At 38.4% G+C, this 22,437-nt stretch overlaps 1 protein-coding gene across 1 annotated transcript; it reads right to left on the bottom strand.

Moving 5' to 3' along the window:
- Positions 1-600: 600 nt before the first annotated feature.
- On the bottom strand, positions 601-15,817 carry DEG2 (DEGP protease 2). The gene is made up of 21 exons (XM_086560966.1): positions 15,602-15,817; positions 15,407-15,529; positions 14,653-14,703; positions 13,974-14,047; positions 13,725-13,788; positions 10,579-10,623; positions 9,721-9,828; positions 8,125-8,202; positions 7,693-7,759; positions 7,548-7,606; positions 6,847-6,946; positions 5,995-6,074; positions 5,113-5,169; positions 4,152-4,255; positions 2,346-2,433; positions 2,130-2,215; positions 1,979-2,003; positions 1,825-1,896; positions 1,478-1,528; positions 1,319-1,379; positions 601-1,239 (listed from the first exon to the last, which is right to left on the bottom strand). Exons 1-21 carry the CDS (start codon positions 15,788-15,790, stop codon positions 995-997), a joined length of 1,827 nt encoding a protein of 608 aa, XP_086417092.1. The 5' UTR covers positions 15,791-15,817; the 3' UTR covers positions 601-994.
- Positions 15,818-22,437: the final 6,620 nt, after the last annotated feature.

The raw sequence follows: 22,437 nt of genomic DNA on the forward strand, positions 1-22,437 counted from the left end.
GTCATATTCGGGTCAAACCCAACCCGATTCCCTGCCCTATTTGAAAGGAGCTGTGTTTTGGTCTTTTGGATCTCAAGAGGGAAATACTAGTACGTGGTGAGAACGAATGCAGGACTATTGGACGGAATACCAAAATAGAGATCGTGAGAACATGCATGTATGGTGAACAATTGATCAAACTTGCATAGTCTAGTGACTATTCGTGGCACCAATCATTGGAAGTTGCTCAGTGAGTGATCCAGATGAGTTGAGATACATTTGAGAAGCATAGTAAGGTTTCTTGGTCTTTCGTTTCCAGCAAATATTCGGCCAGGCATGATGGTCTATGACATTGGCTCCATGCATGAGCATATGATCATTTCCTGTCACATTTATGCGACCATCAACAGGATGCCTGAAGCTCTGTTAAGGTTGTATTCCGGTTATCCGATAAACAAAGGCACCACTTAAGTCTAATACTTACAACTTCACAACTTCACAACTTCACAACTTCACCTACCTTTTAGAGGATAGGGACTATGACCTTTTTTACAAACTTCAGCAGTTGGTACAAACTATGACCAGAAGCGAGCAAGAAAGAAAAAATGGGCATTAAGTGAATTTCATACAAAATTTTATCATCGTATAACCTAAATTAATTGGTATTTCAAAATTTTGTTCCCGTGATTAAATGATACATGAACACCTCACACAGTCACACTAATATGCAGCAGCCACTTATTAGAAGCACTTTTGCAGCATAAACTTACTACAAGCACTTTTGCAACAGCAACCCATTACATGCATTTATGCAGCAGCCACTTATGCCACGCACTTACATCCCCCCAACTGAACAGAAATGGGATAAATGTGGCACAGAAATGAATTATGGCGCAAACTTGACATGGCCTTGTAGTTGATTGAATTCTTCAATCTCCAAATTCTGCAGCCTTCAAGAAGTTCTTTGTTTACCGCCTTAAATAGGTGTTGGCCTCTGGAGCATCTCTCTTTTTGTTCAAGCCCAAAGGAGCCCATCAAATCCAATTTCCAGGTTGGACACTGGACTGTCCCCAATTTCCTCATCGGCTATGTATTTGTCATCTGATGAATCTACAAATGGCTCCAACAAATCCGACGACCTTTCCGATGGAATCCCGTAGTCCTTGAGAACACGAGAAGAGGCAGTAACAGTTGCTTCCCGTTCCAAAACAACAAGGAAGTTGTCTTCAAACTCAAATACTAAATACTTGGTTGTGCATGCTAGTGAAGTCATGGATAAAAAAGAGGATTAGAATTGTTCGGCAGAGAGAGAGAGAGAGAGAGAGTTCATTGTTCTTACAGTCAACAAGATACGCTAGATGTCTTATATTCTTTATTTGGATCCCATTGAACTTCAAAATCTGCAGTTGCTTCCACCGTTAGTTTTCACATATAGAATGATATCCTGAATAACTAGGCAATTCAAATCTAACTTCAAGACACAGATCCAATGACTTGCCTGCTGATTACCCATATCCTCGTATCCAATGTTTAATTCATTTGCTAAGACCTACAAAAGGAAAATTATAAGCAACTTGGATGTGCCTGGTGTATAAGCTCAAACTCAAAATCTAAAAATCAGTGATTTACTATATTCATAAAGTTCCTCAAAGAAGAAAAAAAAGGAGCACATAAGAAGAAATCAATTCATCTCTTTGAAGACACATTGTTAAGTGTGGAGGAAATGAATATTGGCATTCAGTCAATCAGTCATGAAAAAGAGGTTGCACTTCTATGTGGTCTATCAACCCAGTGTATGGATATAACTTATAAGCGCATTGTTGGAGAAAAAATGATGCTGCTTACCTGTGATAGGATCACAATTTGTTCTCCTTTGAACTTTGCAGAAGAGTATCTTGCCTTTGTCAGTAATTTTAACTGATTGAACAACAAGAAACTTTTAATTTCAGTAATAAAATATATGTAAAGAAGTCGCACATTGTTGATCTTTAAGACTTACTCCTATTGTCTCTTCACACTCCTCGCTGTCAGTTGGAAATGAATAAAAGAACAAAAAAAAAACATCAGAACACATTTTGTTAGGGATGCAGAAATGGAAACTTCATTGGCAGAAAACGACCAACAAATAGCAGCAATTAAACTAAACATACTCTATGAGAGGTTCTGAAAGCGGGGTGAACACCAGGCCAGCAATAATCAAATAAGAAGGCTGGCCTCCTTCGATATGATAAGGAACCTTGTGCATGGTAGATAATAGAATTAATACTGGAGGACAAGAGACTTGATGAACTCAGGTTCACTGATAAATTCAACATATGAAGAACAAATTAAACCACGTTTTTTGCACAAGTTTCTACAAGTAATACCAGATGCACACGTGGATTCAGGACTGTTTTAACTTTCATGAGAACCCCTTGTCGAATAATACCAAGCTCTGCCACATCACCTGCGAACCTGAGGATGCAATTGTCATATGATCCCAGAAACTGTTACTCTAACCCATAAGCATCAAACAAGTAAAAATTATTCACAAAAATAAATTCATCACAAGCACAAGTACCAATTCACAATCTAATGGGGAACATTCAGAGAAAACTTTGGGTAGACACTAAAGATGGGCATAAAATAGATTACCCGAGAACTGATCACTTTGAAATGATAGGGTGGCGTGAAAGGAATTTCCTGGTCCACTAAAAAGAAAATATACCATTTTTCTCGCTTGCAATTAACATAATGCTATTTTACAATGAGTACTATCGAGATTGTCCAGAGAAATTACTAACATATAGGTGATATCATCTGGCAGATTTCATTATTTTTGTTAGCAGAAAGCTTCTGTGCATCGTGAGTCACTCACTCACTCTTCACATGAATACATTAATGCAGCCCATTAACGGATCCAAAAAACAAACGTGAACATTTAGAATAAAAGACTGGCTTGATTAGTAAAAGGCCTCTCTTATAAAGTGTGACGGTTCACTGTTGCAACCTTATGATTCACTAATTAAGAATGTGCTGCCCAAGTTAGACCTGTTACATCAGTCAGTTCTACTGATTTTCCAATAAAAAAGTGTCTATGGTGCAGTGAGCTTAATACTACTAGTGTGTGTACACTTTCATAAACCAATCCGCTACTACAATATTTTTTTCATAATGTATATTATTGTTAGTTAAACTAAGTCATTCAAGTAACCAAACTTACTTGAAATAATATTTTATACTAATATAGTTTTATAATATACTCGTAATCTTGTGTAATTTGGCGAGGGAAATGCTCAAGATGATATCCACAAAAAATTAGGTTTGAATTCATTTTCTAGGTGAAATTTTACTTGCGTACTTATTTTAACTGAAAATAAGTATGTACTTCTAAGATCCGGACTGATATAAACAAATAGTTAGAAAATATCAGAAGTTTGTAATCATGTTGCGAAAGACGAAAGCCTTAGTAGAAAAGGCACTTTGCCAAATATCATATTCTTTTTAAGGAAAAATCAAATTAAAGAATTAATATAGTTTAGAGTTGAGTGACACTACACAAGTATCATATGCCAAGTCACTATATTGATCATATGAAGAATGTTAAGTTACTACTTCCACTGTGGTCATTCTTAGAAGAAAACAACCTTAGGCACTGAAACCAGGTCGTTCTGCTACATACACCATAAGGAGCAGCATTGTGCCTATAACCTAACCATGGTACATAAAGAAGCAATGAAACACAGATGTAACTCTACATTTTTTTACTTCCCCTCTCTCAAGTGCAACATACCAGCTCTTTTACGGAACAAAATGAGTAATTACTAAGTCACATTGCCACGAATACGCGTGTCAGTGTCTGACACGCAACCTATATGAAGTAGGACATAGAAACACACCTAATTGAAAAGAAAAGTAGAAAACTATTAATATTCTTTAGTTACACAACTTAATCCTGGGCTCAACGCCTTACAAAGCGCCTCCCTCCAAATAAATAACTTTGCAAGTGGTATCCATGGAGTTGTAACTATGTTATTAGATTATTTCCCAAGTCTTTTAGGGTATAGAAGAAACCCCAGATTGAAATAGTGCGCACAACATGCCTGTGTGCCTGTGTGTCCGATGCGGAGTTTTCTAAGAATATGAAGTGTTCATGTTACTTAGGTAAATTATACCATGAAAAATGACCTTACTTTTGGCTTATTAGGTAGCGGAATGCAATCCGTTCAGTTGATCGGAATGGCACCGTTCCTTCAGATCCTACATGAATGTCATCAAAGCTTACAATCACATCCCCCTGAAAAAGTATAATATCTGCAAGAATTACTTTTCGAGTATTTACACGACAGTTTAACAAAACATAAATAACAGAGTCATCTATGAAATATGCACTAGAAGAAGTTATTAAAAGTTTAAGCGGACTGCTGACATGATGAGATAATCATCTTTGCATCCGCTACATACTGGCTTCCGATGTTACACCAACTTCCCTAAGACTATGAAGTACTAGCATCTGGCAAGTATCAAAGTACAACGCTTCCGTTTCTCAAGTGAAACGATTTTACTATGTTTTGTTCATTACTAAATTGAAACAATTCCTTCTACTTTTAATGAAGTTCCTGACTGCAAGATATCTAAGAGTATTTGTCACAGACTATAATCTCGACTCCTAGCAATAAAATATAGCTCCTGCTCCACACTCTGCTACTAAGCAAACTATTTAGCTCAAAGAGGCTGTAACCTCACTAAAGGCACGTGAAGCCATACGTCCAAGGGAAGTTTATAGCCTTTCCTCAAGGATCAACTTGAAGCGTAACCCAAAACTGCCTTAAACATTCCGTACAATGAACTTTGAAGTATTGTGTGCCACCTTTTTTAAACATTTGCACTAATACTGAACCTTTTCGTATGACGAACATTGACAAAAGGTACTGTACAATAATATCCAGTATACTGATTGCTGTATGTATAACAAATAAATGGACTAGGTTGTTCAGCACCTCAATGTTTTAGACAAACCTAGGTAAATAGTGCAGAGTTCCTTCCACTTTACTAAAAAACTAATGCACAATCCTGGATATCCAGATACCAATATAAATAAAGAGAGTCCTGGGTATTAATATGTAGTTACTGGAGATATCAATGGCCACTTACCTCTTTTAAAACATTACTTGCATCAGAAGTGGGTTCAATTCTCCGCACCAGTACACCCTGCAGTTATTCAGAAAAGTGTGAACTCTCTGTATATTGGGAAGATCAAACAAATAAAAGTGTGATGCTCAACTATAGGCACTACTATCCAAGAAAAAAGAAAAAAGAATTTTTTTTTACCACAAGCATTAATACCCTGTACACAATTTCTGTTTTTTTTCAATCCTCTTCATCACATGTTATTGTCTCGCTTCAAGAAATTGTTGTATACTTAGAAGCAAATTTGTTTTTAAAGCTTAAGGGTAGACATGTGAAAGAAGACATGCCAGATCATGAATTAGTAAGTGCATCCAATCTCCAAAAAGGTCCCAATTGTTTTGAACTTTCGATTCTTGGAATGGAATATCAATGCTCAATCAATGGAATGAGAGAGCACTGTTGTGGTTAAGGGATAAAATGGCATGGTGGCACCTGAATGACATAGTGCAAGGTGAGGAGTTTTGCTTCTTGGCCTCTTCCATTCTGTCCCACCAACATGTCAAACACACTGCTCCAACCCAAAACAAAGGAATTCTGATGATTCCAGTCACTCAATTACTCAATTGAAAAAGTGGAAAGCAGGTTGGCCTGTGTAGAATACTAGCCAATAACACCACCTGCCTCCTGACCAGCCGCTTGCCTACAGCTGCAAACAACTCATCCCACCGGCCTTTTTTGTCCCCTTCTCTTTACTTTATATTGCAGGAGACGTCCAGCATATAAATTTGAACTTACAATTATTTATATTAATTCCATGTGTTTTAACTTCGGTAATAACTCGAAATTCATAGTCACAGAGTTGAGTAAAAATTTAAAATTCAAGATCAATCTGCATAAGGATTATACCTCATTAGACTGCACTTTTAAGCATGCACGAAGTGCTGGATTCTCCAATTTCTGCAACAAGACCCCAAGGGAGGGAAACCCTGAGAAGTCACAAATAAGGTATTAGAGCACCCAGAGGGTAAATCAAGCAAGATTATCAGATGAGAGAGAGAGAGAGAGAGGTGGTTACACGTGACATAACGGTAAGAAACACTTTTTAAGTTTTACTATAAGAAAATCTGTTTAGAATAGAAATGCATCTTCCACATGGACGAACTAATGTCTCTAATGAGACTAGTGATTCTCCTTGTGATAAAACAGAAATTTAAAGGGATACGATCATAAATATAAGCTATCTGAACCACAAGTTTCTTTACAGTTTATTTTGCCAATTACATACCCTCATTAGGAAGACAAAAAAATACGAAAAAACAATGAAGATCCTCAACATACAGATACTTATTATCTTAAATTGAAAAGATGGAAAGTTTGAAGGAGGACAGAATAATAGAAATGTCGCACATGAACTTGATGATTATCTGTAATAAGATAGTTTTATTAAACGATACTGTAAATGGTAAAATTATAGATCATTTTACAACCTTATTGTTAAGGTACTGGTATCCTAGTTTTTTAAGATGCATATTGTGTCTGTGTCATACCATACTCGACGGATGTATTCAGGTCCATGCTTCCATGATGTTTGTTAACAAAAGATTAAACGGAGGAAACTCCACCAACTTGCTATGAAATTTACTACAGATTTACCATGATTTCATTACTTTATTGAATTTAGCAGCACAGAAATCAAAGATTGTCCAAATAACATTCTAAAATCATTATTACGATTCAATTTGGGTACTAGTTACTCACCAGTATATCTCCCGTTCTTCTCATAGTCGTTCAGGAAATGAGACACAACAGTAGTAGGAATTACATACCCAATATTCTCAGCATCATCTGATCTGAGGACCTAAATGAAGTATCTGGTAAGAGTCTTAGCAGGCATACAAGACATAATATAAAACAGGTAACTAAAGAGAGAGATGTCATCAGGTGATAAATTCAATTATGTGGTTTTATCTGGTAAGAGTCTCAGCACTTTTATGTGGTTTTGACATTTTAGGTGTGCTATTATGCTATGATGTCAGTATAGAAGACAAAATTAATTAATTAACAGAAGTTATTGAATAAGGGATGGGATTTATATACAAACGGTTTTGTACAAAGGTTAAGGGCACCAACACGATGAATCAAGAACTTATTTTTAGATGATCTCTCCACCATGTAGGGTCGGAACCAGGAATTAAAATCGGGAAAGAGGGTGGGGGGGAAGCTGTTACTAATTCCTAAACACAGTACAATTCCTTTTTTCTTTTTTTAATTATTCTCGAATCCCCTAAAACTTGGCATATACTGTTAACTATGTCCGAATTACACAAGATGGTAATAGAGTGCTTGCAATAGCGATATCTACATATTTACATATCACATCAAGTTTTAAGTTCACCAAAAATCTCCAGTTAACCAGTCAAAACTTTAGCAGAAAGTTTGTGAATGTTTAGAAATTCTACCTGGAACGCCACCCCAATGCACTCCCCTTGGTCATTAAATGCAGGACCACCACTGTTCCCTACATGAGGATTCCAAAAGTGACCCAAAGCATAAGTAAGCCTCAACTTAAACAAAAGTAAATCAAGTTGGTAGATATCAACTGACCAGGATTTACAGCAGCATCAATTTGGATACCCAATAAATCAGATGCACCATGAGCATATGAAGTCACCTGATAGGGTGGAAAAGAAAAAGGTAGAAACATTATTTTTGTTTGCTATCACCTCAATAATAAAATTAAAAACAAGTAAAGCTAAAAATTTGCTGTTCGCCTATAAGCTCTATTCTTTCTTAAAGTCGAAAAGCCAACAGATTTTGATCTCTGACTACTAACAAACACTTAATTCCAGGAAGCCCAAGATGATAGAGAGAAATTCTAACATGGGCCTGGCATATGTCTAATAACACCAATGTGGGACACATCAGAAGAACTACCAACTGATAATACAAAGATAGTTAATGGCACATCAGTAAGGAATGATATATTAATGCCTGTCAAAGGTACTGAGAAAGTGAAAGTCAAGTAACTTGTCAAACCTCTATCCGCGATACCACACCCTTTGTCACTGATATGGTGTCGCCTCCAAGTGGGTAACCTACAACAGTTACTGAATCCTGCCCATTGAGAAGCAGCAATTACCCTCAAGAAATACATGTCTACAACAGGAAGCGGATATATCACGAAAGATGTGAAACATAGACATATTATTTTTATACTATTAGCCAGTAAGGCCTAGAACAAGCTTAGTGCTTATGCCACGTTTTTTTATAAGAAAATATCCTAAAACATCAAAGCAATAAAAAAGTGCAGATTGAATCTGTTTCATGAAGGCAAAGATTAACCAGCCTAACCAAGGGAGAGTTCTGTAAGGTAACTAAAACAGGCCAATATAACCAACTTTCATGCCAACTGAAACTAGTCAAATCAAAGATGATGGGACAAAAACATTTCAGTGATGCATAACACAACATAGAAAAGTTGGAGTTCAGCAAGCGTTTTTAGGTAATAATTGTCATACAAAATCCTTACAAACCCAGTTTGCATTGAATAGTCACAACTCCCATGTCAACAATGAAATCGCAAATAACCTGCTTTATAGTCTTCCATAAATAAGCTTCGGCCCCTGCCTTGGAGAATGGAATATTTTACTCAAGTTACGATAGTCTGAATTGTCCAATAGCCCAAATTGTTGAAAAGAGACATAAACAATGAAAACCTAGGGAGGAGCATGTCTAATATAAGGAAGTTCGCGTCAAAAACTGCTTGACTATACAGCTGAACAAGCAACCGAATCAAGCATCGCTTGAGAACCACTTTACTTCAAAGAGCTCAAAGTGTCATAAGAACAAATGAAACGAGTCCACGGATCTATATGAGGCAGACATACACCTCACCACTCTCAATCGCACATCCCATGACATTACTATAAATTTGTTAGCAAAATTATGATTAGCCAATTGATGCATCCTAGAGTTATTCATCCCCAAATTAGTAGCTATTTTTATTAGTAAATTTAGGGAGTTCTAACATTAAGTTTAAATGGTATTTTGGAGCTTTTGGGCTATTTCTATTTTTAGGGCACTTTTAATTACGAATGTCAAGTTTCCAATCCCATTATAATTTTTCTAAGAATAGAATTCTGTTATCACAGTTGTAGAAAGTTATAAATTGAGTTGTAGGCCATTGGCCATAGTTAGACTTGAAGATTAATAAAGCTTCGTGAGTTTGAGAAAAGTTTTCTTAGCCAAATTCTTTGTGTTCTTCGCAAGGAACAAGGTTGTCAAACCCATAAATTGACATAGGATTTGGAATTAGGTTCCAAAGTCATATCTAGGTCATACGTGACCATACAATTCTGAATTTTTATCGTAGAAAAAAAGTGTTAGTTATAAACTCGAGTAACCTTTGTGTTCACTTGCAGGAAAGACGTGTTTGTTACAGAAAACTCAGTAGCAGGACATCAACAGTTGCAAAGTTCTTGAAGATTAGATCACATTTATTACGCTACAGCATAAGCTTAAAATTATGATTTAAGAGACTACTGCTAAAAGAACATATTGACAGGACCAAGTATGTACAATAATTGTAAATGCAAGTATGCAACTATTGCTATTTAAAAAGAGGTTTAGAACCTGAAGACATGGCAAGCGCCCAAAACGTAGTGGCTCAGCACCTTTCCAGAACTCCTCATTTTCTACTGATAGAAGAGCAATGTCACATTCAACGCCTCTAGCTAATACCTGCACATACGATCACTAACGATAATATTCAACTACAGTTTCCAAGTAAAAGCCAAATAACAGTAAAATGCACTATCATTAAACAGCACAAGCTACTATTTTGACCCAGTAAAACATACTAAGAAAAAATAAATCATGAGAGGTACGAAACCATAAATCTAAGGAACTGCTAAAGCAAGGAATTGTGCAGAATACATAAAGCACGAAGAAGGTCATCGGATCTGTGAATACTTACACTAAAATTTAAAAAGGGATTAACGAACGTGGATCCTTTAATCGAACTGTGAACATTTACAATTGTATAAAGAAAATGGTTATATCTGCGGAACTCCCAAAATTTTGCATAACATGAAGAAATGGCAGCTAAATGTGACATCACCCAATATCATACGACACCAGATGCATGTGGTGTCATATAGGGAAATTATTCCAATGCATGTGGGAAATACGCATTAATCTCATATGACACCAGATGCCTCACATTAATAAAAAAAAAACACAATTAACAAATTATACTTATTGGATTAATTGCATGATTTATCATGTATATATCTCCTTTCAAAGCTATTAACAAATATAGTTCCTGGTCTTATCACTGACACGTCTTGATCACTCAATGATTCAACTCAATGTTATCTTATTGTTCCTTGTTAAAAGTTAATTTAGAAAAATGTGAACAAGAAGCGCAAGTATACTGATAGCATCAATAAGTTAGAAATACATGTCATACAGAATATAGGAGGGTGATACCTTTGCGACAAATTTGGTGTCGTCTCCTCTTCTCTTCAATTTGACCTGCATTGTTGAAAACAATAAAATACGTCAATGGTGATACATGATAATTGATAATAAAAGCAGTAAAAAGTACAACTTCATCAAGTAAAAACTTTCCTGAGAGAAATTAGACTTTACTTACATACTTGCTCCATTAATAATTTCCATATACTATATGCTTGATAATACAAATTAAAGTCATGACAAAGTATGGGCAGGATATTCCTACTGTTAATCAGTTTAGTGTGCTAGGCTGCTATTTGTGTAATTTCTTTTTATCCATCAATAAAATAAATATTTATGACAAAAAAAAAAGCTTCTTTACAGCAGCAATGGACAAAACTTGAATTGTTGCTACCTTAGTTCACATAAACAGCTATGGTTTCAGAGTGATTCACTAAGAACAATTCAAGACATAAGGTAGTTAAATATACGGGTGGAATTTGAGCCGAGTGGCTCGGAGCTCGGCTCATTTAGCTCGGCTCGAACTCGCTCATTTAATAAATGAGCCAAGCTTGAGCCTATATTATAGCTTGTATAACAAATGAGCTTGATGAAGCTCAAGCAAACTACTCGGGCTCGTTCATATATTATATGAGCCAACCTTGAGTTTTTTTCAAAGCTCGCTTAATAAATGAGCCAAGCTTGAGAATAGTGAAGCTTGGCTTGATTAGCTTGAATTCCACCCTTAGTTAAATATACTCTAATGAACTGCAAAGACATAGTGATGTAGAACATTAATTGTTGTTGTCAGTGTCATGGGCATACGCCCTTAGTTGAGTCTAAGCCCATGGTTTGAGTTCATTAGTTAGTTGTTGACACATGTTGTGTTTCTATTGGTTTATAGTTTTTAGGATTAGTATAAATAATGGGCTTGTAATTAAGGTTTAGGGGGAGTTGTGTTATTGAGAATATTTCAGAGAGAAATAAAGATTTGTTTTAGTTTTAGTTGTTTTGTTTAATTCAAGAGTAGATTTGTTAAACTGAAACTTCCGCCAGTTTAATCTACATCATTTGGTATCGGAGTACGAATCATTCCTGAGTAAAATCCAATTTTCCTTTTTTCTTATTCGTTTTAATTTTTTTCGTGTTATTGTTCACGAAACACTGTTCATCGGGAACACTATTTACGTGTTACTATTCATCGCATTATTGTTCACCAGAAAATTATTTTTCTGTCTTTGTCTTCTTTCAAGATCAAAGTTTTAATTTTTATGGCGTATATAAAAAAACCCGAGATGAAACACCTAGAAAAAAATTATCAGGGTTTGAATGGCAAGTTTGAAGTTATGCAAGAAACCTTGAATGCACTTCTAGCCGCCCAACAACAAAATTCTCGGGTAGTTAGTTTACCTTTTCAGCAGCCGTCACAAGTTCCACCATTAATAGCGCCTTCTCAGAGTTTTCAGACACCGCCAGTTTCTATGCCATTCGACTATTATCCAGATCTCTATCAGTAGCAGATGATGTATCAGGGTTGTTCTCCTTATTATCAGTCTTGGAACCCTAGTCAATATCATTATGTTCATCCTTATGCGCCAAACCCGAATCTGGGATATGCGCCTCAATCATTCTGTCCACAGCAAGAAGTTTCTCGTCTTCAGACTGCTCCAGCACCGCAGGGTCTTGAAGTGGTGGGTGCGCCTATTGTGACTACAGTACTCTCGCCTTCTACTTTGGTCACTACTACTGCACCAGCAGACACTACGGTAATTCCAACACCCACGATCTTGCCTTGCTAGAACGGGTTGCGCACCGATTACCAACCATCGTGTCCTTTTGATGTTCTCAATGCGGTCACTTTCGACTCCTCACCCGTGATCTTATCGATACAAATACCGCAAATGCCGGGCGAAACGAAGTTGAACAATGGCTCCAGCATGACCATCCAGTCAAGGTTCCTCCATTAGTTCGTGAACCTTTTAATCACGTTGTGTCATGTTTTGAGCGTGATAACAAACGAAATCAGCAAGTTCATCACCTTCCTTTGCAACAAAGACGTCCTGCTGACCAAATCTATGAAGGTCTTGTTCATCTAATTCAGCAAGCACAATGTGGTGGTTATATTGATCATTTTCTAACCAATTTTGAGAAGGTTTTTGCTCGCAACCACAAAACACTTCAACACATACTTTGTGACTTCTAGTATTCGTTGTGTTTCAAGAAAAGAGTAATAGCAGCATTGTGGTATCATGTTATTTGTTTGAACCGATATTTGGGTAAGATTCGAGGTCGAATTCCTCAGAACCTCGGGAGGGTGACGTATACAAGTTTGAAAAGTTTTTGCATATTGGTGGGTTTTTATGTCAACAAGCTTGTGGACAAGCTTTTTCAACATGGGGAGAATGATGTAGAACATTAATTGTTGTTGTCAGTGTCATGGGCATACGCCCTTAGTTGAGTCCAAGCCCATGGTTTGAGTCCATTAGTTAGTTGTTGACACATGTTGTGTTCCTATTGGTTTATAGTTTTTAGGATTAGTATAAATAATGGGCTTGTAATTAGAGTTCAGGAAGAGTTGTGTTATTGAGAATATTTTAGAGAGATAAAGATTTGTTTTAGTTTTAGTTGTTTTGTTTAATTCAAGAGTAGATTTGTTAAACTGAAGCTTCTGCCAGTTTAATCTACATCACATAGTTTCTGGAAAAGGGATTATGTAAGTCATACTCCAAAACTTAGTTGTTCAATACATAACAGGAGTTGAAATCAGAGATCTATTGTTTATAATATTAAGGGTGTACAGAAATGTCATCTTTGAATTTTACAATATTTGATTGAATAACAACAAATCCCTACGCTATGAAACCAATATTTAAAATTCGAGTAACATACATCAAATACATGTCATGGTAACTAAAATAACTAAATAAGTATCACATATATACAAGTTAAAAGCAAACTGAGATAAATGTGACCAGATCTCTCACTGCTGAAAAGAAAAACAAGTACTTGGTGTTATCATTACAAGCATTCATTGTAATATTCAATATTGCTCTACAGTGAATAAATAATAAAGCACTTGTGTTTCATGAGATTAAACTGGTTTAGCACAATTTTTCACCTCCTCTATTCTCATATCTACTTTTTTTCCACTTCTCAGTATTACACGGTGTGTAAGTTACCTGAGTATAATGTTCAACACAATGTGCATTTGTCAAAAGCTTTCCGTCCCCTATCATAAAAGCACTGCACAAACAAGTATGTCTCAATAAACACATTTTTTTATTGAATACAAAAATGTATATAATGATATAAAAACACATAATCTAAGTAACAAAAAGACTAAGAAACTGATTGCTTAACTCTCAAAACAAGAAAAGAGAATTCACTGTTTTTAATGACATCTAACAGCTCTAGAGTTCAAGACATGCCTTCCCGTACTTGTAAACTGCCTTTGTTTTTGCCAAGGAAGTGAATAATCGGGTGCGGTATGAGTGCAATATACCTGGAAATAATAAAAATCAACGTTAAAGCTGAGAAAATGCAATTCAAGGGCAACAAATGTCAAGTTCACAGTTCACAAGCAGCTCACCCTCGTTGAAAACATAACATAATGCTACATATCAGGACTAATTGCACCTTCAATCATAGTAAGCACACATGTAAATGACACGATAGACGCATCAGTCTTTCATGACAAAGAACACAATGGTTCTATATACTTTATTGTAGATCTAATTAGATAAAACACATGCTCTTGAATCATAGACTCACAAAGCAATCGATGTGGTAACATACGATGTCAGACTTTGCAATCGCTAATCATCCTATTAGTTTCCCTTCGACGAACAAGAACACTATAACACAATAGCTTTGCAAATGGTTATCGTTTCAGACGATTTAGATGTAAAATGTGATAGTTCAATCCAGATAACCTTGAGGGACACTTTTCGTACCATACTAAAAAGAAAATAAGTAAGCTCCACAAGGCATGCCTGCTAAACCAATCGTTTTTAGAAAAGTAGATATGTAGACTACAGTAAAGGAATACCCACAATATACAGTCTTCAACAGTGAAGATGCTGAGGAACAAAGTTAAACCATAAGTACCTTCACTACAGCATTCATAAAAGTTGCAGCTTGAAGAACCTCCGAGTCAACCTGAACAAGTGATATATTTTGCTATCAGCAAGTCTAATAGACTTATACAAATAGTATACCACCAAATAACCTTATTTCCTCTATGAGGTAAAAAGAAAATGATTGCACACATAAAGATTGAAATACTAATCGACCTGATACAGGTAATAATATCGGGGAGTGAAATAGAACATGAAACCGTTAGCTAGTTGGTATTGGTTGTACACTTTGGGCTTGCCGAATCGGAAACATATATGTGAAAAGCCCGTGTAATTCTTAAACTATACATGTAGGCATTTTGGAGACAAAACAAAATGAATTACACAATGTCAAAAGCCATATAATTGATTCCACCTCTTAAAGAACTTTCAAACTCATGAGGATGCATGGAAATCAACAATTAATCCACTGAGGGACTTTCACGAGAAGGCTGTTTTCTTAGCGTTTAATGGCATGTTTACCTTAAGAAGAGAGATATGTCAGTGGGCATTTGGGATAGGGGGAGGGGAGGAAATGTCGCAAAAAGGAATGCATAGAGACATAACGCATAGGGAGGGACGGAATTGCTTTAGTATCTTCCTATTTCAACTAACTAGTAATGTGTCTTTCTCATTAAAGCAATGTTGATCACATTTCAGTTACCATCTTACCACGTACTCTAAAACTACAAATTAATATCTCTACAAAACTTGCTTTATCAGAAACAGTAAAAAAAAAGAAGTACCTGTGATTCTTTCAAGTCATATAAAAACCCCTTCTTCTCTTTCTTCTGACTAGTGCCCAAAGACTTAAACACAGAACTCTGTTGCTTATCATCTTTCAATCTCTTTTGAGGAACAGCTTCAATCTAGCGCACAAAACAGAAGAAAATAAGCCCACTACTCAAAACAGAAAAATGTATATTTTTTTCTTTTCTTACCTCATCTTTAGTTTTACCAATGGAAGAAGAGTTTCTCCTGAGGAAATCTTTTCTCTTGGAAAAAACACTTGTGTTGGTTTTTTTACAAGTGGGAAAGTTGAAAGTGAACAAAGAAGAAGAAGAATGAGAGGGAGTAGTTTCTTTGCATTTGAACAGGGAGAATGAGAAATTGGCGCCTGCCATTGCCATTTCGAGTGTGAAGAAGAAACGAGTAAGTACCTTATCTTGTGTGTTCGTAAATGCTGGGAGAAGTTGGGTTTTATTTGGTGGGCTGACCCGAGCCCAATTGATATTTAAAAGCCCATTTAAATGTCATTTCGAAATATTTTAACTTTTTGGTTTTTGTTAGTTCAAGGCTTCCCAAGCCAGTTGCAAATACGGTATTACCCTTTCTGTTTTAAACCCAACTCTTTTGAACCAGTTGCAAACTCTTTTGTTTCTTCTTCAACGAATGAAAGCTCAAAAGCCACAATTGTTAGTTTTGTAGATTCTTATTACAACCTAATCTCACCATCCACCTTTGTTAATTTAAGAAATTTGAAAGCCTTAATTTCTAATAATTTGAGAATGAGAAGTTCGGATTAACATAATAATGAAGATTTGAGAAGAAATAAAAATGCATACAATTAAAAAATGAATTACCATTAAAGGTAAAACCCTAACTTTTGTGATTTATCTTATTTACATTTTTATTGTATGTAAATATGTATGTAATTGGCATGTTGTTATTCAATTTTTACTTTTATTTACAACTAATTTGAGCAGTGAATTTACATGCATAATAATGTGTGTATGTTGATATTCACATGTCGTGCATGTCATACATGCATAGTGGTGTTCGAATGTATATAAGAGAATGTCATAATTGGTATTAATAAAAAATAACTAGCTAACGTCAGCTCGAAAATGTCTTTATGGCGAAATTTTCAATGATAGATGCTGATGTCAGTCCATTTTTGTCAACCGAAATTATTAGTCAATTTGTGTGTTTGAGCCTAAATCTTTGTACCATAGTTAACTCTCATAGTACATGACATTTAGTTGAACTACACTATAAAATTTATTGGTACTATTAGAAGAATTTTCAAGTCGTATATGGAATTAAGGCCTTATTAGATAATGAAAATGTGAAATTTGCATGTGCAGACTAGCAAAGTCGGTAAAACCTTTAAGTGATGATACAAAAAAAAAAATGTGAAATTTATTTCCAAGATGATGTACTAGTTAAATCTTTAACCTTGAGAAGTTCTATAGACTGTTTTCTCATCATAACCTTCTGATATATGATATAGGCTTCTCTTTGAAAAAACCAAACTATTTTATTATGCAGGTGTGATGATAATGTAGTAACGAATATATGGTTTAATCTCCAATTGGTGAGATTATACACCAACTCAATATTCTTTTTTTACTTTAACATCATCTTCTTTTTTTGTTGTGATTTTTTTTTAATATTTAACTCGTTACTTGACTTCATTTTGGGTGTTAAATAAGCGGACACATGTTTAAAATATTTTGTGTGTAATAGGTAAGTGGACACCTGGGTAGAGAAGATTCGATTGGGATAATAATAATAAAAATAAATACAAGGGTTGGGGGATTTTGGTTGCTGAAGAAAAAGGAAAGCAGCCCACGCTTTGAATAGCGAGTTGCCACTCATTATCGTGCGCTTGGGTTGGGCAAGAAACACACACAAATATTTCACCAGAACTAGAACAAATGCGAACAAAAAAACATATATATGGGCAAGAACAAGAATATAAATATTTCAGCAAAAAAATAGGTGGAATAAAAAGTTTCATCTGAACAGATGGTGGTTGTAGGGGAGTAATATCCTCATTAAGGATTATCACGCACGCGTGAAGCATAAGCGAACTCAGGACATCGACCTCCAAGACCGACCTGTGAGCAGCTTCCTTGTGAAGACATACGCGCGTAGCATAGGTGAACCCAAAACATCGACTTTCAAGACCGATCTGTGAGCAGCTCCTTTCATATAGGTGGTATGAACTAAGATGGAGATGTCTCAGTACAAACACATAGCCAGAGACAGAACGCCTCAAATAAGGTCACCACCAGGGGTAATTATTGCCAAAATCTTACTTGTATTTCCCACCACTAGGGAATAGTGACTACCGCGTCAATTCCCCAATCAAAGACACCGCGACTTATACTAAAAACCCAGCCCAACACTCATTCACAATTTCCACCTTTACATCGCAGCGGGGAAGCACACGTGCCTCTAGGATTGAAACTTCGCAAGCCTATAAATACCACCTATTTGAACTATGTGAGGCCTGATTCCTCTCTCCCCTAGAAAATCAAGAGAGGATACGTAGGTAGCTCGCTCATCAGCGAACTCGGTCTCTCCAAAAAATCTCAACCCATTCCCTTCTTTTCACGATCTGTAAAGCAAAACCAAAACACTCCTTTACATTGGCGCCGTCTGTGGTTTCGATTACTTGAGAAATCACGTTAACCCAATTCAAAAATCTACAATTCTCAAGCCCACGAAGCATGGTCAGCCTCGAAGCTCAAGTTCAAAACCTTGCAGAACAACTAGGTTTAACCAACGAGAGCATTTCCTTTGCTCGTGCAAGAAAATGCCGCTTTTACGCCCAAGTAGACGCTTTTTACGGCGAACCAGCGTAACGCGTTGCTGAAAATGGCATCAACGAGGTTAATCAACAGATTAACGAATTATCACACAGGATAGGCCAGAGCGCAGTCAGAAAAGATGCGACCCAAATTGTTCAGAAGATGCTCAAGACATACCGCGTCCCCCTCGCTCGCTTTGAAGTTCTCAGTAAACCCTCTCCTCAAGATTTTATCCAACCACCCTTCCCCATGTATGATGGCAACACATGCCCCGGTCAGCATGTGGCTCGATACATTCAAAGTCCGCCCTCTACAGTTCTCCGAGTTTGATCATCTTCACTTTGTCGACTATTTCCGGCCGCCCCGCGATGGATGGCGACTTGATTGGTTCTTCTCTCTTGAACCTAATTCTGTTAAAACTTTTGAGCTGTTTACTGATCTGTTTGCTAGCCAATACGTGCACAACAGACGAAAGAAGGCAGATCTTGATTCACTGTTCCAGTTATCATTCAGGGAAGATGAAACCATTCGCTAATTCTTAGGACGGTTCAAGGCTCAACTGTTGTGTATGGAAAGCGGACTGAAAGAGTCTTTTGCCACACTGACATTTTCTAACACCTGTCGAGTGCGTAATACCGACCTCTCCAGATCGCTGATGAAAGAACACCCAGAAACGCTTATCCGGTATGCGGGTTTCGGGTCGACAAGTATATCAAGTTGCAAGAAAGTTTGTAGTCCAGTAGTTTAGCCGAGGTCCAAGAGGTGGCAGCGGTTTCTGATCATACCCCGCGTGCCAAAAAGTGATCCAGGTCACTGGTACCGAAGGCAGGTACTCGGCAGGCTAACAACAGAGAGTTCGCTGTCTTGACACGTTCCCCTAGTTACATACTGGACAAGATCTAGCGAGCCTCATACTTCCGCCCAGATGTGAGGCAGCCAATAGATCGACCCGACAAGCCATACTGTGCATTCCACAAGGCAAAATGCCACGAAACCAATGCGTGCTGGGGGCTTAAGCACTATCTCCAAGACCTTGTCGAAGCTGGTCATATTTGCGTCATAAGCTCATGGCTCGCCGAGTGCGCAGTCGATCTCCATCTCGTCGTCACCATCAAGACTTTCAAGCTCGCCCTCACAGTAGAGGACGTCCCAGAGATCGTTCTCATCACGAGCGAAGACAACACTCCTCAGATCGTGACAATGCTCGAACAATTCACATGATTACTTTCCCCGATGATTATGTCACCTCATCCAGAGAGAAAAGACGTCGGGCGCCTTCGTGAAGTGTATATCATTTTACTTCCTGTGCAAAGACACGCCCGCCTGATTCAGTCGCCATTCGGAGATATCATTTTCACGCAGGCCGACCTCAACAAGGTCTCCGCCTTCCTCACAACGACGACCGGTCGCGTCCACGCCAAGATTAGCGATCGATGGTAAAAGCGGCCCCGATCGACCCGGGGAGTTCATGCGACATTTTATTCTATCACACCATCAAAGAAATGAGTTTGCCCAAGTCAGTTCTTATAGATCCGATTGCCCCCCTTTATGGGTTCAATGGCTCCAGGGCCGACCCCGTCGGTAATATCATCCTTCCAGTATCAGTCGGATCTAAAGAGGACAAAGTCAGCTGCAATACACGCTTCAGCGTTCTGGACATCAAGTCGTCCTATAATGCCATACTAGGACGACGATGGATCCACCAAATGCAAGCTGTACCGTCAACATTGCATCAAGTTCTCCGTTTCCCAGGCCCCAGAGGAATGATGGAGCTGAGAAGCAATCAACTGGAAACATATCATTGTAATCAAATCTTGACAGCAGGTAGGATTGATAGTGGACCAATCCACACAAGCAACGAGCCCACCAGTTATACCATGGCTAAAGATCTGATTGCCGAGGTCAGAACCAACAAATCAAAGTAGCACACTGGGGGCTCCAATAAGAAGATGCAGTCGTCTATGTACACTCCAGAAGTCAATCCAGCCATTGTCGCTCCATCAGAACGGATCCCAGAAGTCGCGTCAGTTGGTGTCAATATTGTAGTCACGCCCCCAGAGGACCCCTCTACTATTGTTACCTCCCCAGTTAGCATCCCAATGGCTTCATAGCCATGTGTCGCACAACAAGTCTCCATGCCGACAGTCACTCCAGCCCCTGTTAGCATGACCACAGAAGCCATTCCAGTCCCTGTTCTCGTCACCACAGATGCCGATCCAGTTCGGGTGAATAAGTGCACACTCCCTCAGGTCGCTGAAGTGTCACCACACGAAGAAGCGTCGCCACCCAAGCCAGCACCTCAACAGGTCGACAGAGAGCGGGTGAACTTAGGAACTGATAATGATCCCAAGTTTGTATATGTAGGGGCTAACCTTGACCCTACACTCAAGGCCCAACTTGTAAACTTTTTGGCTATGAATAAAGATGTTTTCGCCTGGTCGTATATCGATGTGCCCGGTATAGACCCTAATGTAGCATGTCATCGATTAAATGTAAATCCTAATGCTAGACCAGTTCGCCAGCGACCTCGCCGGTTGTCCCTGCGGTTTCAGAAAGCCATTAATGACGAAGTCGACAAACTCAAGCAAGTCGGCTTCATCAGAAAGGTGAACTATCCCGATTGGATCGCCAACATCGTTGCGGTCCCCAAAAAGAATGGAACAGTTCGCTTGTGTGTCGATTTCACGAATGTCAATCAAGAAACACCGAAAGATAGTTTTCCCCTACCTCGCGATGGCCGAATTTGTCGACCGGACTGTGGGCATGAACTTCTTTCCTTTATGGATGCGTACAGCGGATACAACCAAATCCCACTCGCCGAAGAAGATCAAGAGAACACCTCGTTCATTACCGAACAAGGAATTTATTGTTATAACGTCCTCCCGTTCGGCCTTAAGAACGCCGGTGCGACATATCAGTGTCTGGTAACTGACATGTTTCAGGACATGTTAGGAGAGACCATGGAGGTTTACATCGACGACATGGTCGTCAAAAGCAAAAAAGCAGTCGACCATATTACTCACCTTGAGCAAGCAAAGCGTTCTCGGTTAGCGCGACTCGAATGAAGTTGAACCCAGAGAAATGCCTCTTTGGAGCGTCCTCCGGTAAGTTTCTCGGATATCAGGTGTCACAGCGCGGGATCAAAGCAAATCCAGACCAAATCCGAGCGTTCTTAGACATGCCTGATCCACATACAAAGAAGCAGATACGGTTGTCGCATGGTCACGCCGACTTAATCGATTCATATCCAGGGAGTCAGACAAGTGTCGTCCGTTCCTACAGCTCCTCAAGAAAGGCGAGCAGTTCTCATGGAACGATCAATGCCACCAAGCATTCGCCACTCTCAAAGAATACCTCACCACGCCTCCTGTCTTAGCCACACCAATAGATGGAGAGACATTGGGGCTATACCTGGCAGTATCAGATTTCGCCATCAGCTCAGTTCTCTTCAAAGAGGAGAACAACTCAGAAAAGCCAATCTATTTTACAAGTAAGAGGCTCACGCCAACGGAGAGGAATTATTCTTTCCTTGAAAGAGCCGTCCTTGCTTTATTGTATTCGGCAAGAAAATTCAGGCCGTACTTTCAGGCACATCCGATCAAAGTACTGACCGACCTCCCCTTGAAGAAGATCCTCCACAAAGAAAATAAGACCACTCGTATGGCAGTATGGGCCGAAGAGCTCGGTGAACACCACATGGAGTTTGTACCTCGCACCTCTCAGAAAGGTCAAGTCGTCGTCGATTTCCTCGCAGATTTCCCTGTTAAGGACCTACACTGGGAACCAGAGATGGAGCTCACTGTTGACAAAGAGCGTATCGAATCAATCTGGTCTCTCTTTGTAGATGGCTCTAGCAACCCTGGAGGGAGTGGCATCGGGGTCGTCTTAGTGTCCCCCGAAGGGATTATAGTCGAAAAATCAGTTCGACTCGACTTCACATCTTCCAACAACGAGGTGGAGTACGAAGCGCTGATTATGGGCCTTCGTATGGCTCTACAGCTCGGTGTGCAAGAACTTCAAGTCTTCAGTGACTCGCAACTGGTCGTTCGCCAGATTGCTAAAGAGTACACTACTCATGAAGGTAACCTTTCGAAGTATCTTCAGGTCGTTCATCATTTATTGCCCTCTTTTAAGAAATCTACTATACATCATTTTTTGCGTGATGAGAACCGCCACGCAGACAGTCTAGCTTACTTAGCTACTCAAGCACCGAGTTGCGGTCCACGACAACTCCTCAT

Source organism: Coptis chinensis, chromosome 5 (assembly GCF_015680905.1).
Source record: "Coptis chinensis isolate HL-2020 chromosome 5, ASM1568090v1, whole genome shotgun sequence".
NCBI lineage: Eukaryota > Viridiplantae > Streptophyta > Magnoliopsida > Ranunculales > Ranunculaceae > Coptis > Coptis chinensis.